The following is a 12127-nucleotide window of genomic DNA, read 5'->3' as shown; positions in this document are numbered from 1 at the left end:
CAAAGTTATGGGATAGTGGATAATAAGCCAGTGTACCGATTGAGAGAGCCTTTGATCTTAACCAGACTAGCTGGTAACCATCTCATTGTTAGATTAAGAACATGAGCAGACAGCATTCCCTTTCTCTCTTGGCCATTTGAGATCTAATCCTGAGCCCTCACGTTTGAGTAAACAGCACCCAATCTCAGCTTATTTAAGATACATTATGCAGTTATTTAAGACTTATTTTTAAAGGGTTTTTTTACTATCCAATGAATGGAGCCCTGGCGGCGCAGTGGTTAAGCGTTAGGCTGCTAACTGAAAGGTCATCCGTTTGAACCCACCATCCACTCCATGGAAGAAAGATGTGACAGTTTGTTTCCATAAAGCTATACAGCCTTGGAAGCCCTATGGGGTAGTTCTGCTCTGTCCTAGAGGGTCGCTAGAGTCGAATTGACTCTACAGCAATGGGCTTGGTCTTTTTACTGTCCAGTGATATCTATAACTAACATTTAAAGAGGCATTTAACATTTTACTGAATGCCTTTCCATACTTGAATTCTGTCTTTGTCCCTCGCTCACATCTATGAAGTGAGTCAAAGTGAAGATTAAATGAGGTAATTCTCTTTTCTCAATTATGAGCACTCTTTTCTCGATTATGGGCAGCACATGAAGTGCAAGTAATCTTCATTATCCATAAGGAGCTGCATGACTGATTTAAAGGTGTTATATCTCTGTTTTTATATCTGAGGAAGTGGTAGTTGAAAAAGGTTGAGAGACTTAAGTGGAATCAGAATGAAAACCTAGGTCTTCTGACTCCAAATCCTATGCTCTTTCCATTATTATATGACCTATCTTGTAGATCTCTATTAATACTTTGGTGTGGCAAAACCAGTATGAGCTGGTTTTGAGGTCCTGACCTGATTTCAGAGTTATCAAGAACCAGTTAGATCAGGGCGGGAGGGAAGGGAAAAGGGGAGGTTAACAGTGATGGAACTATCACATTGATTAGGGTAGGTTTGCACAGCCGATTATTGTAATTGCTGTCAATAAGTTGTACACCTGTAAAAGCTTGAGTTGGCAAAAGTTGTGTGATAGATATGTTTACAGCAATGACAAAAAACAAGAGTAGCTGCTGAGCCTGCTTATGTACAGTCAAAAACCTCATGGGATTTGGTTCCTTGGTTTGGAGGTTTAGAGTCATAGTTTCATGGGACATCCCAGTTAATTGGCCTAATAACATGCTTAGTGCTTCTGTTCTACTTCCTAGTTCACTACATAGTGCCTGGGGTCTTAAAAGCTTCAAGCAGCCATCCAAGGCACAGCTGGTCTCTATTAGCCTGGAGCAGCAAAGGAAGAAGGAGCATCAGGGACAGGGGGAGGATATGGAATGTGTTGGTAACTGCCTCCGTGAACAACTGCCTCCTTTGCCATGAGAGCAGAACTGGATGGTGCCCGGCTACCATTTTTGAGCATTTTGATCAAAGATTCTGTAGAAGAATCCTGGTCAAAAGGGGGAGCATGCAGAACAGATTTTAAAATTCTCATGGACTCCAGACTTCCTGGAGTCGTGAATGTTGGATGAACTCCTGAAACTATTGCCCTGAGATAATCTTTAAACCTTAAACCAGAAATATCCCCTGAAGTCTTCTTAAAAACAGACAGTAGTTTAGCTTAACTTGCTTAGCTTTTATTTTACAACTTGGTCCTCCTCCGTTGTTGAATAAAGTGTTCTTTGTATGTATATCCAGATATAAGGTATCTGTCTCCCTCCTGTTCTGTCAGTAAGGAAATGAGCAGACACTTGGCCACAGCTCTTGACCTTTAGAAATTCCCAGTATTCTTGACACATTCAGAATAAGAGAAAACACCTACACATAGACATAAGCCCTAACTCTTTGTCTAATAACACCACTTTTGCTAATTTTTTGCTCTTCCTCATGGTAGGAGACCCTCATCAATTTGAACAGAAGTTTAATTACCGCCGTCCCATGTATCCCATCCTGAGGTACATGTGGGGGACAGAGACCTATCGGGAGAGCATTAAGGTAAGAGAGTTTTTGGTGAAACTGGTTTCTTCCAGTAAGCCCAGTGCGTTGTGGTTCAGTACTAAAACGGTGTTCTCCCGGGCGGGACTTACAGGATCTGGCTGACTACGCCTCTAAGAATTTAGAAGCCATGAATCCCCCACTTTTCCTCCGCTTTCTTAATCTGCTTATGAATGATGCCATCTTCCTTTTGGATGAAGCCATACAGGTAAAAAACAGATTTAACTGCCCCCATACCATCATATTATCATCAGTATATGCTTTTTGCCTTTTAATCATAATAGAGCAATATTTATGCCCCTGGTATCAGTCTTGAACACCAGAAATTTGTGAGTAGTATATACCACCAAGGCTGCCATTGGAGAACCCCCTAGTTTATGTTAGAGACGAAGGTCAGGCATCACTGAAGCCTGAGGACTGAGATGGGCACTTTGGCAGAGTTGAAAAGGTAGCATGATGAACCCAAACTGAGATGCGTGACAGAGCTGTTAACAGTGCAGCACAACAGAAGGATCCTGCTTTTGGTCAGTGACTTTCGGCTGCTTCCTATCCAGCACATCAGTGACAGTGCCTCACTAACCCTCTCTCCAAAACGATGCCACTTTTGACACCACTCCTTGAAAAAAAATTCTGTTTGGGGTCATTTTTCCATATAAAGACTCCCAGGTTGTCATTATTCTTCATCTTTACGTGCCTCCCAAATCATTAACTATATTGTGAAACAAGGGTTTCACAAAGTACAAACCTGGCTCCTTGGGTATATCATTTCCTTAATCATCCCTTAGATACAGACCTTCCGTAGAGCAACCTTTCATCCCATGATGAGAATCAGGCAGACACGAGTGACTCAGGGAGGCGAAGCAGGTGAATCATGATGGTAGCCTACTCTCCAGGCACAAGATCCTGTTATTGATTAGCATTCCTCAGAGTAACTTACATTGTATTTGTGAAAAAGGTTTGATCTCCTGCTTCCTTTCATAAGCTTCTACTTTAAGATGCAGGATAGATTTTCTTGCAGAGAGCAGGCCCTGTTATAAACAGACGCTCTTAAGCAAGAGCTGTGTGACACAAAGAATGAAGCAGATGGTGTTTTCATGGGACTGTAAATTTAACACGTTGTTCAATACAACTGTAAGAACACTGAGAGATAGAGGGTTTTAAATAATTGTGGTTCTCCTTCCAGACATCTTGTACATTTGATAGAATTTTAATTTTTGGTAAGCAGTTTTTTTTTTTTAATCTTTCAAGGAGGAGCCATCCTATTTTCACTGTAACCTGTTTGTTTTTGCTGAGTTTCATATATTGTGCTATTTCTCCTCCCTTCTGTTACATATACTGTACTACTTCTGGGGGAATTACCTACGATTCTACCCAGGCTGAAATAAATCTACATGAAGCCACAATTTCTTTTTAAGCTTCAGTCAGCCTGTGTTGAGAAATAAAGTCTCATGCCACTTATATAGTCTCTGGTTTTCCCAGCTTAGTCGAGTGGACTTTAAGTAGAACCTCTTAAACACTATCTTCCTTCAACCGCACTTTGTTCTCTGACATATCCAACCTCTGGCTTCTCTAGTATTTGAGCAAGATAAAGATTCAACAGATTGAAAAGGACCGAGGTGAATGGGATAGTCTAACTCCTGAAGCCCGCCGAGAGAAAGAGGCTGGCTTACAGATGTTTGGACAGCTGGCACGTTTTCATAACATCATGTCCAATGAAACAATCGGTACCCTTGCCTTTCTGACATCAGGTAAGGACATGAAGCACTGATTTCCCAAGAAATATAAAGGTTAAGATTTGCTTCCCTTGAGGGATCATCCCAGCTGAAATTAAGAAAGGACAACCAAGGATCACCTGATGTTTGAGGAAACTCTCTAATATGAGACGCAGATAAGAGATGAAAACTTCTTTTTTTTCTTTTAACTTTATTTTCTCTTTTCGCATTTGACTGATATGTATTAATAAAGAGAAGGTACAGCATCCACAAGATTAAAACAAAGAGGCAATAAAAAGGATTTTCAAAGAAAAAGAGCTTTTGGATATTGAAAATGTAACTTTAGGAATGTAAAACACTCAGTAGAAGTGTTAGAAGATAAATTCAAGTAAGTCTTTCACGAAAGTAGAACAAAAAGAACAAGAGATAGGAATGAGAAGAGAAAGGGTAAGGAAATAGAGCATCAATCTGGGAAGCCTCAAAAAGAGAAAAACGGGGCAAGGGGGAAGAAATTATCAAAGAAATAACACAAAAAATTCCCAAAGACTAAAAGACAGCCTCAAAGTTGAAGGGGCCCACCAAGTGCCTGGCACAGTGAATTAAAAAAAAAAAAAAAAACCTCACACAAAGGTACATTATTGTGAAATTTCAAAAATTTGAAAAAAAAAAAAAAGAATATCTTAAAAGCTCCCAGAGAGAAATCAGGTCGTGTACGGTGGTTTAGGTACCAAAATGATTTTGAACTCATCAGAGGCGTTTGAAGGGAGTAAACAGTACAACATGCCTTCAGATTCCTGAGGGAAAATCTGTTTAGTTTAGAATCCCATAGCCAGCCAAACTATCAATTCAGTTTGAGGATAGAATAAAAACATTTTCAGACATGATGGTATCAGATTTACTTTCAATAAACTCTTTACTGAGAAGCTACGAGAGGATATACTCCATCAAAATGAAAAAGTAAACCAAGAAGGAGGTAGGTGAGGTCCAACACAAGAGAGACGCAAAGAAAATTCCCAGGATGCTGGTAGAAGGAGCTTGTGGTGGTCACAGGGTAGCAGGCCTGCAGAGCAAGCCATCTAGATTGAGGTGAAGTTCCAAAGAAACAGGTCAGAAGGAAATATAGAACTGCTAGAATTGACCGTATATAGAGTTTTATAATTGCAATGGAGAGTTTGGGAAGGATTTAGTGATGGATACTTTGAAAATAAGCAAATGAAAAAGCAAAAACAAAAAGTTGTACTAAAAAAAGAACTATATAACCATGAGAACACTGTGTGGCTCTGCCTTAAAATTTATGTAGTCTTAAAGATATAAACTCTAAATTATTTAGCCCAAAATTTGATTATATACTGGGGGGATTGTATATTTGGGAAAGGGGACGGAAGTAGGAGCTAAATCCTTGTCTTCAGTAGAGAATAGACAATGACTAGAACTGGAAATCAAGAACTAGCAGTATTAAGCAGGCTTTACTACTTCTTTAAGCAAAGCCTATGTGACTTTAAACTTGGCCTGTATTAATTTATTTTTTTAATTATTATTTTTTTAAGTTCAGACTCTTTGACCTAGCAATTTCCTAAAAAGTTATTGTAAGGAAATAATAAAGCCAGTATATAAAGATATATATACAATGAAGTTCGTCAGTAAGTAAAAAGGCTATAATAGCAAAAATTTTAAAACAACCAAAATGTCTACCAGTAAAGATGGGTTACATAAATAACTTATGTTTCAGCCATAAGCTGGAAAACTATATGGCTATTAAGAATGGTGTAAATCAGTGCTATCCCCTAGAACTTTCTGTGATGGTGGAAATGTTCCTGTATCTGAACTGTCCAGTACTGTGGCTAGTTTAACTGAAGAACTAAATTGTTTAATTAATTTAAATTTAAATAGCCACACGTGTCCAGTGGCTACAGCATTGAGCAGCACATATTCACTAAAATGGAAAGGTATTTATGATATAGTTAATGAAAAAAGTTATAGAATATGTACCATGTGATGATCATTTTTGTTTTGCAAATGTATGTATATTTATGTGTATAAATATGGACAGAAAAGCTAAAAGGAGATGTGACAACATGTTAACAATGTTTATCTCTGGGTAGTAGGTTGGTTGGTTTTCCTTGTCCATGTTTTCTAATATGACTGTAGTGAAATTGTATTATTTATGTAATAATAAAAAAATATCAGTCCCCAGAGGTCTCCAAGTAAAACACTTAAGGCGTAATAAGTAAAAGATTGCTGATGGGTTGAGCTTTCAGAGACTTCGGCTTTTTTTCCAGAGATCAAGTCACTCTTTGTACACCCCTTCCTGGCTGAGCGCATCATCTCCATGCTGAACTACTTCCTGCAGCACCTGGTTGGCCCTAAGATGGGGGCCTTAAAAGTCAAGGACTTCAGTGAATTTGACTTCAAACCCCAGCAGCTCGTATCAGATATCTGCACCATCTATTTAAATCTTGGGTACCTGAGATTGGAATTGGGCAAGCCAGAGGGGCTATTAATGTGTTAATTTGGGGGTTTGCTAGTGGAATGAGTAGTTGGTAATTTTGTGGAAATAGGGGAAAAAATGGTTCATTTCTAGTTGGTTGAGGAAGAAATCTTTAGTTTTAAAATAATTTAATTTTGTATGACCTGGGTTGGACATTGCTTAGAATTCCAAACATCCTGCCTTGGTCTGTGCAAGGATAAACTTTACTAGTTGTACCATAGTTTGGAAAAGTAGTATTCTTTTCAGGCCACAGGATACTTGATAGGCTTCCTCCCTAGAAAATTATAAGTCTTTGTATATCCAAAGAATATTCATGGCTTGTAAGTAATGGAGAACCTTCTTCCCCAACCCATTTGGTGTCTTCTGCATTTGACCTAACCTCTGATAGAGTTTCTTTCTGATGCTGACCTTCCAGGAATGAGGAGAATTTCTGTGCCACTGTGCCCAAGGATGGACGCTCCTATTCCCCGACTCTCTTTGCACAGACAGTCCGAGTCCTGAAGAAAATAAATAAGCCTGGAAATATGATTGTGGCTTTCAGCAATTTGGCAGAGAGAATCAAGGTGAGGAAGAGGAAAATTTGTTTGCTTACATGTTAAATAAAAATCACACTATCAACTCACTGTGCTGCTTTTTTTTTTTTTTTTTCCCACCCTATTTGGGGGGAATGAGGAAGCATTGCCTTGAGAAACTATAAACATGATTCTTCTTGGTCAGTTAGTACCTAGAACTACCATATTCTTATTACTCTATCATGAGGATGAGAACAGAAAATTGATTAAAGAGGCTACCACTAGACAAGAAGAATGTACAAATTTACATAGGCTGTTTTTATGGAGACTCCTGCACAGTGTTACCAATAGATTTGAAAATCTATTTCAAGGTTCTGTTACTGCAGAAGAACTTTTTATAATAGAATTTAAGATTGGTAGTTTTCAGTCATTGATTTTTATTGATTTTCTCTGTATTTATGGCTGACTTGTATTAGAATATACGTACATTTTAAAGATTAAAATACTGTATTATATTCAGCTAGTCCCCTTGGAGGATGGCTGAGCTCCATTAGCAGTTATGGAGAAGGTAAAGTCACAGCACAGAAGTCTAATAGAAGAGCTTTCTTTTTCATTCAGTTTTTCCGTTATCGAAGTTACTTATTCATCGAGATAGGCTTCCTCTTTGCCGAGAGGTTAGCCAAATGGATCCCTGAGGGACTACAGTTGTGAAAGAATCAAATATTCAAGGCACTTTTCAATTCCTGTACCTATTTGGTGTCTAATTATGTGTGATAATTGATAATCCTATTTCCATATGTTAAGTTTGGCTGTTGTTGAGATTTATGTACCTAAAACCGGAAACTGCTTTTCATACCCAGACCACGTGAGTGACTCTGTAACGATGTAAATAATAACCCTCCCACACCTTTTGAATTATGGGATTTACAACAGGACTGTTGCCAAAGGGATGTGGCAACAGTCCACAGGATGTTGTATGCTGGTGCACTTCTTTTCCTGCTAACACTTACACCCGTCTCCAGTCCAGACTGCTAGCAGCTGAGCCAAATTCTAGTTGCAGAGTTGGAGCTCAGTGCTAAATTTACTCTTACAATATCCATTTTGGCTTGATTTTGAAAAAATAAAGCTGAGTTTTATCTTATTTGTCACTGTCAAGGGTTATTGACAACAGAGATAAAGGTATAATCATTGAGTCTTTTGACTTGAGCTGCACTGTGAAGTCCCCTTAACTACCAAATGCTTTGTGCACAGTCTCTTGCAGATCTCCAGCAACAGGAAGAAGAAACATATGCAGACGCCTGTGACGAGTTCCTGGATCCCATCATGAGTACACTGATGTCTGACCCTGTGGTGCTGCCATCTTCCAGAGTCACTGTAGATAGGTCCACCATTGCCAGACATTTGCTCAGGTATACTGATCCTAAAAAACAGCCTCAGGGGCACAAATGTATACCTGTTTGCTATCATCTCTTTCCCACAGATACTTTAATACAATTCTCAGCACCCAGTAGATCCCCTATGTAGTTGATTCATCGATGTATTGGGTAGAGACATTATCACTTGATGGTTAACGATTTAAACAACCAAAATAAGACATCCTGTTGAGAAATGCTAGCTCTAACTTTACCACTTCCTTCCTTAAGAAAATAATTTTAAATAATTTCTATTGACATATGTTATAAAATATGTCTACCTGGAATTGACCTGAAATTTTTTTTTTTTTTTTTTTAAATATAAAAGACAAGTTTAGTTTTTTGTTTTTATTCTGGTTTTACATGATACTCACCGTGTAGATTAACTCACATCTTGCTGCTGTGGTTGTGCTCGGTGGCGGTGACCTGCTCTTTGAGGAGTCTGCCCCTGATACCTACAGAAAAGACAAGGATTAGAAGTAATAAATGATACCTTATTAGCTACTCAAGTGGCTTCTTAATATTTTTAAGTGCAACACTAGGTAGAAATTAGTATTGAGAGAATCTGCCTATTTAAAATTAAGTTATATAAGTTGACCCAATTTTAAGGAAATAACAGTTTTTTAAACATTGACAGAAAAGAATTTTCTACTTCATGGTATCTGGTATTATGCATGATGCTGTGTGCCAGTTGGTATGTCTTTTCCAAAGTGCCAATGAAATTTATATTTTATAGTGGATCTCAGAATATAGAGAAAAGATATAGAAGTCCCTAAAGTATGTTAAGAAACTGGTAGCATACTGGTTAAGAGCAATGGCTGCTAATCAAAAGGTCCATGGTTCAAATCCACCAGGCACTCCTTGGAAACCCTGTGGAGCAGTTCTGTTGTGTCCTGTAGGGTCGCTATGAGTCGGAATTGACCCGACAGCAGCAGGTTTATTTTTTTTTTTTTTTTTGGTTTAAAGTATGTCTTGGAAACCCTGGTGGTGTAGTGGTTAAGTGCTGTGGCTGTACACCAAAAGGTTGGCAGTTCACATCCACCAGGCACTCCTTGGAAACTCTATGGGGCAGTTCTACTCAGTCCTATAGGGTCACTATGAGTCAGAATTGCCTCAGCAGCAATGGGTTTGATTTTTGGTTAAAGTATGATATGGACCTTCTTCCAAAAAAAAAAAAAAAACCAAACCTGTTGCTCTCAAGTCAATTCCAACTCATAGGAACCCTGTGGGACAGGGGAGAACTGCCACATAGGGTTTCCGAGGCTGTAATCTTTATGGAAGCAGACTGCCATGTCTTTCTCCCGCACAGTAGCTGGTGGGTTCGAACCGCTGATCTTTCGGTTAGCAGCCGAGTCTTTAACTACTGTACCACCAGGGCTCCTTGCAATGAACCTTCTTACCTGTCAAGAAACCATAATCTGCATTTACTTGTATAGCAGTCAGCTAACTAAATCGAGTGTCAATTTATAAGACTTAATCCTTTTTATTTTTAATTACATACATTATAATTCAAATACATTGTTTCAAAAATCTGTTACTTTGAAAACCACAAACAGCTCTTTACACTGACATGAATGTACAAGGGTCTCTGTGCCTTAGGGAAACCTAAAAGTTGGTGGCAGAAGGATAGCATTTTTTAATCCACTGGAATCAAATATCTGAACAGCAATGTTGAGATGAAGTTTGTTAAGAAGCAGAAAGAGAGAGTGGCTAAGAAATCTGTGCTTAGAAAGAAAAGAAACTTCCTGAATCACTCCCTTTGTGTATTTTCATTTTTTGGAACCCCAAGTCAGCATTCAGTTCAAAGTTATAACATGTGCTAGTCAGGCCAGCTTCAGCCTGGGTCAGAGTGAGATGTCTGGGCTTTCTGCTTGTGGCTTATACTGTTGGAACTTTTGGAAATAACCTTAATTCCCTTTCTCTCTTTGTCCCAGTGACCAAACAGATCCCTTTAACCGTAGTCCCCTCACCATGGACCAGATCCGGCCAAACACAGAACTAAAAGAAAAAATCCAGCGGTGGCTTGCAGAAAGGAAACAACAAAAGGAGCAACTTGAATAAATACTGTGAACTAAACAAACCAAAACCAACCCCAGAGAGTAGATAAACAATTGTTTGTGGTTTCTCTTTCTGGTTCTGTTGCTTTTCTTTCTTTTTTTTCTTTACTAAATTAAAGAACTCCTCTGGCTCAAATTATGATAATTAAGATTCCGAAGAACTTTACAGTGCTTCCCTGGCTTGCAGAAGATTATACTTCTTATAGCGTCACCATCCTTAGAGATCATCACCAATTCTCACCCTTTCCCTCATCCTATTCTTTCGTCTTCCCTTTTCTGACCATAAATTAATCTATATTAAATTCAAACTACTAAAACTTTCTGCCACCTTTTTATTTCTCTTCAAAGTGCTGCTCAAATGTTTTTGGTGAGCACTGCTTCTAAGTGTATGATATTACACGTTTCACTGACAGCTGATATCATCAGAAAGACCTGTGTTACCAAGGTATTTACTAGTCCTCCTGAATTGAGCCCTTTTCCTTGTTATAGCTCTGTAATGATATAGAATGACTTTTCACATGAAAGCAGATACCTTGATGTTTATGTGGATTTTCAAATAAGATGATAGACAAGATAGGAGGAAAGAAGGAATCTTATGCAATTTCTGTTGGTAGCCCTTAATTTTTGTTATCTTGTAACCGAAAGATACTATCTCAGACACTCTCCCTTGTCGCTGTTGAACACTTGCCCTAAAATGTTTTTATGAGGATTGGTAGGGCAAACTTGAAGCTTTGACACTTTATTCAAAAAATGCTGGGGTGAGTGAGGGAATAAATAGGATGCTGTTGGACCCTTTTTCTCTTGCTACAAGGACTAGGCCTGAGTAAAAGAGTTAGGCAACAAATATCATAACCATGAAGAATGTAATCTCAAGACACTAATATCAACAGTATATCTCAGTATACATATATATATATATATACACCATGTACTTTTTTTTATATTGGTCTAGTGTAAACTGAGTACCACTGTATTGTATAGCATATCTCACATGGTAAATGTATACAGTGTGTGGCCATGTTTACTGATTGACACATTCTAGATACTGAATAAAATTCGGAGACTATAAAATGTATATAGTTAATATTTGTTTGGCCTGTGACCTGACTCCTAAGAGCTGCTTCCGACTCAGGTCATTAATTTACAAATAGGAATTTGGGCACAACCTTGCCTGTAAGCCATTTTAAATATCTACCTAGCCCTGTGTAGTTAGTAGGTGGATGGGCCTCACTTTCACAAGTTGAGCTTGAGCTCCGTACTCAATTGTGTGGCTTAACATGCCGAGGGAGGCACATCCCCCTAGGGACTGTCTTTATGTCACTGTCCCTGTAAACCTGAAGATATGAGAGACAAGAAGAGTGATATAATCTGGAAACAGGGATCATTGCTTCATTTAAAGGGCATTATTGTAACCATGGCCACTTTCAAATAGGATGGTAGTTTTATGATATCCCAACACAAATTGCTATAAGCAGTCCTTGATGTATTTTGATGGTATCAGCTAGAAAACCTCCAATCAGAGCAGGTATCCCACACTAGGTGTAAAGTAGACATTGCCTGTTGCTGTGCTTATAAATGAAAGGGAAGTCAAGGACCTTTTTACGAATGCCAGAACGTAAGATTAATTCAGTGTGCTCCCTTGCCTTTAATGTGTGAGTTGACAGGGTTTTTTTTTTTTTTTAATGTTCTTCATTTCATATTTATTTTCTTCCTTTCCCTTTCTGTGAACGAACTATGTATAAAATAAACTATCTGCATATATTTATCTTCCAAAATCAATCTAATAGGATATTTTAATTTGAAAAAGAAGGAGGGAAAAAAAGACCAGGAGAAAATTAGAGGAAAAAATGGGCACAAAACCTCAGAAGGCAGCTGTTTTCAGCAGCTTTCTAGCTAACAACCTCTTTGCTGCCTGTATTA

The 12127-nt window shown here is 38.4% G+C and overlaps 1 protein-coding gene across 4 annotated transcripts in view; it reads left to right on the top strand.

Moving 5' to 3' along the window:
- Positions 1 to 10524, top strand: part of UBE4A (ubiquitination factor E4A) — a 29328-nt gene extending 18804 nt beyond the window's left edge. For 3 of the 4 annotated variants that reach the window (XM_064268998.1, XM_064268999.1, XM_064269001.1), the window contains 7 exons: positions 1926 to 2026; positions 2121 to 2234; positions 3600 to 3774; positions 6018 to 6198; positions 6642 to 6789; positions 7990 to 8147; positions 10085 to 10524. In XM_064268998.1, the coding sequence (XP_064125068.1) occupies positions 1926 to 2026; positions 2121 to 2234; positions 3600 to 3774; positions 6018 to 6198; positions 6642 to 6789; positions 7990 to 8147; positions 10085 to 10211 (1004 nt within the window). In that variant the 3' untranslated portion in view covers positions 10212 to 10524. The remainder of the gene's footprint in view (positions 1 to 1925; positions 2027 to 2120; positions 2235 to 3599; positions 3775 to 6017; positions 6199 to 6641; positions 6790 to 7989; positions 8148 to 10084) is intronic. The other variant, XM_064269000.1, reaches the window with a different exon arrangement.
- The last annotated feature ends 1603 nt before the right edge of the window (positions 10525 to 12127 follow it).

Source organism: Loxodonta africana, chromosome 15 (assembly GCF_030014295.1).
Source record: "Loxodonta africana isolate mLoxAfr1 chromosome 15, mLoxAfr1.hap2, whole genome shotgun sequence".
NCBI classification, from domain to species: domain Eukaryota; kingdom Metazoa; phylum Chordata; class Mammalia; order Proboscidea; family Elephantidae; genus Loxodonta; species Loxodonta africana.
Note: the sequence above shows the minus strand (reverse complement) of the source record. Positions and strands in the feature narration are given on the sequence as shown.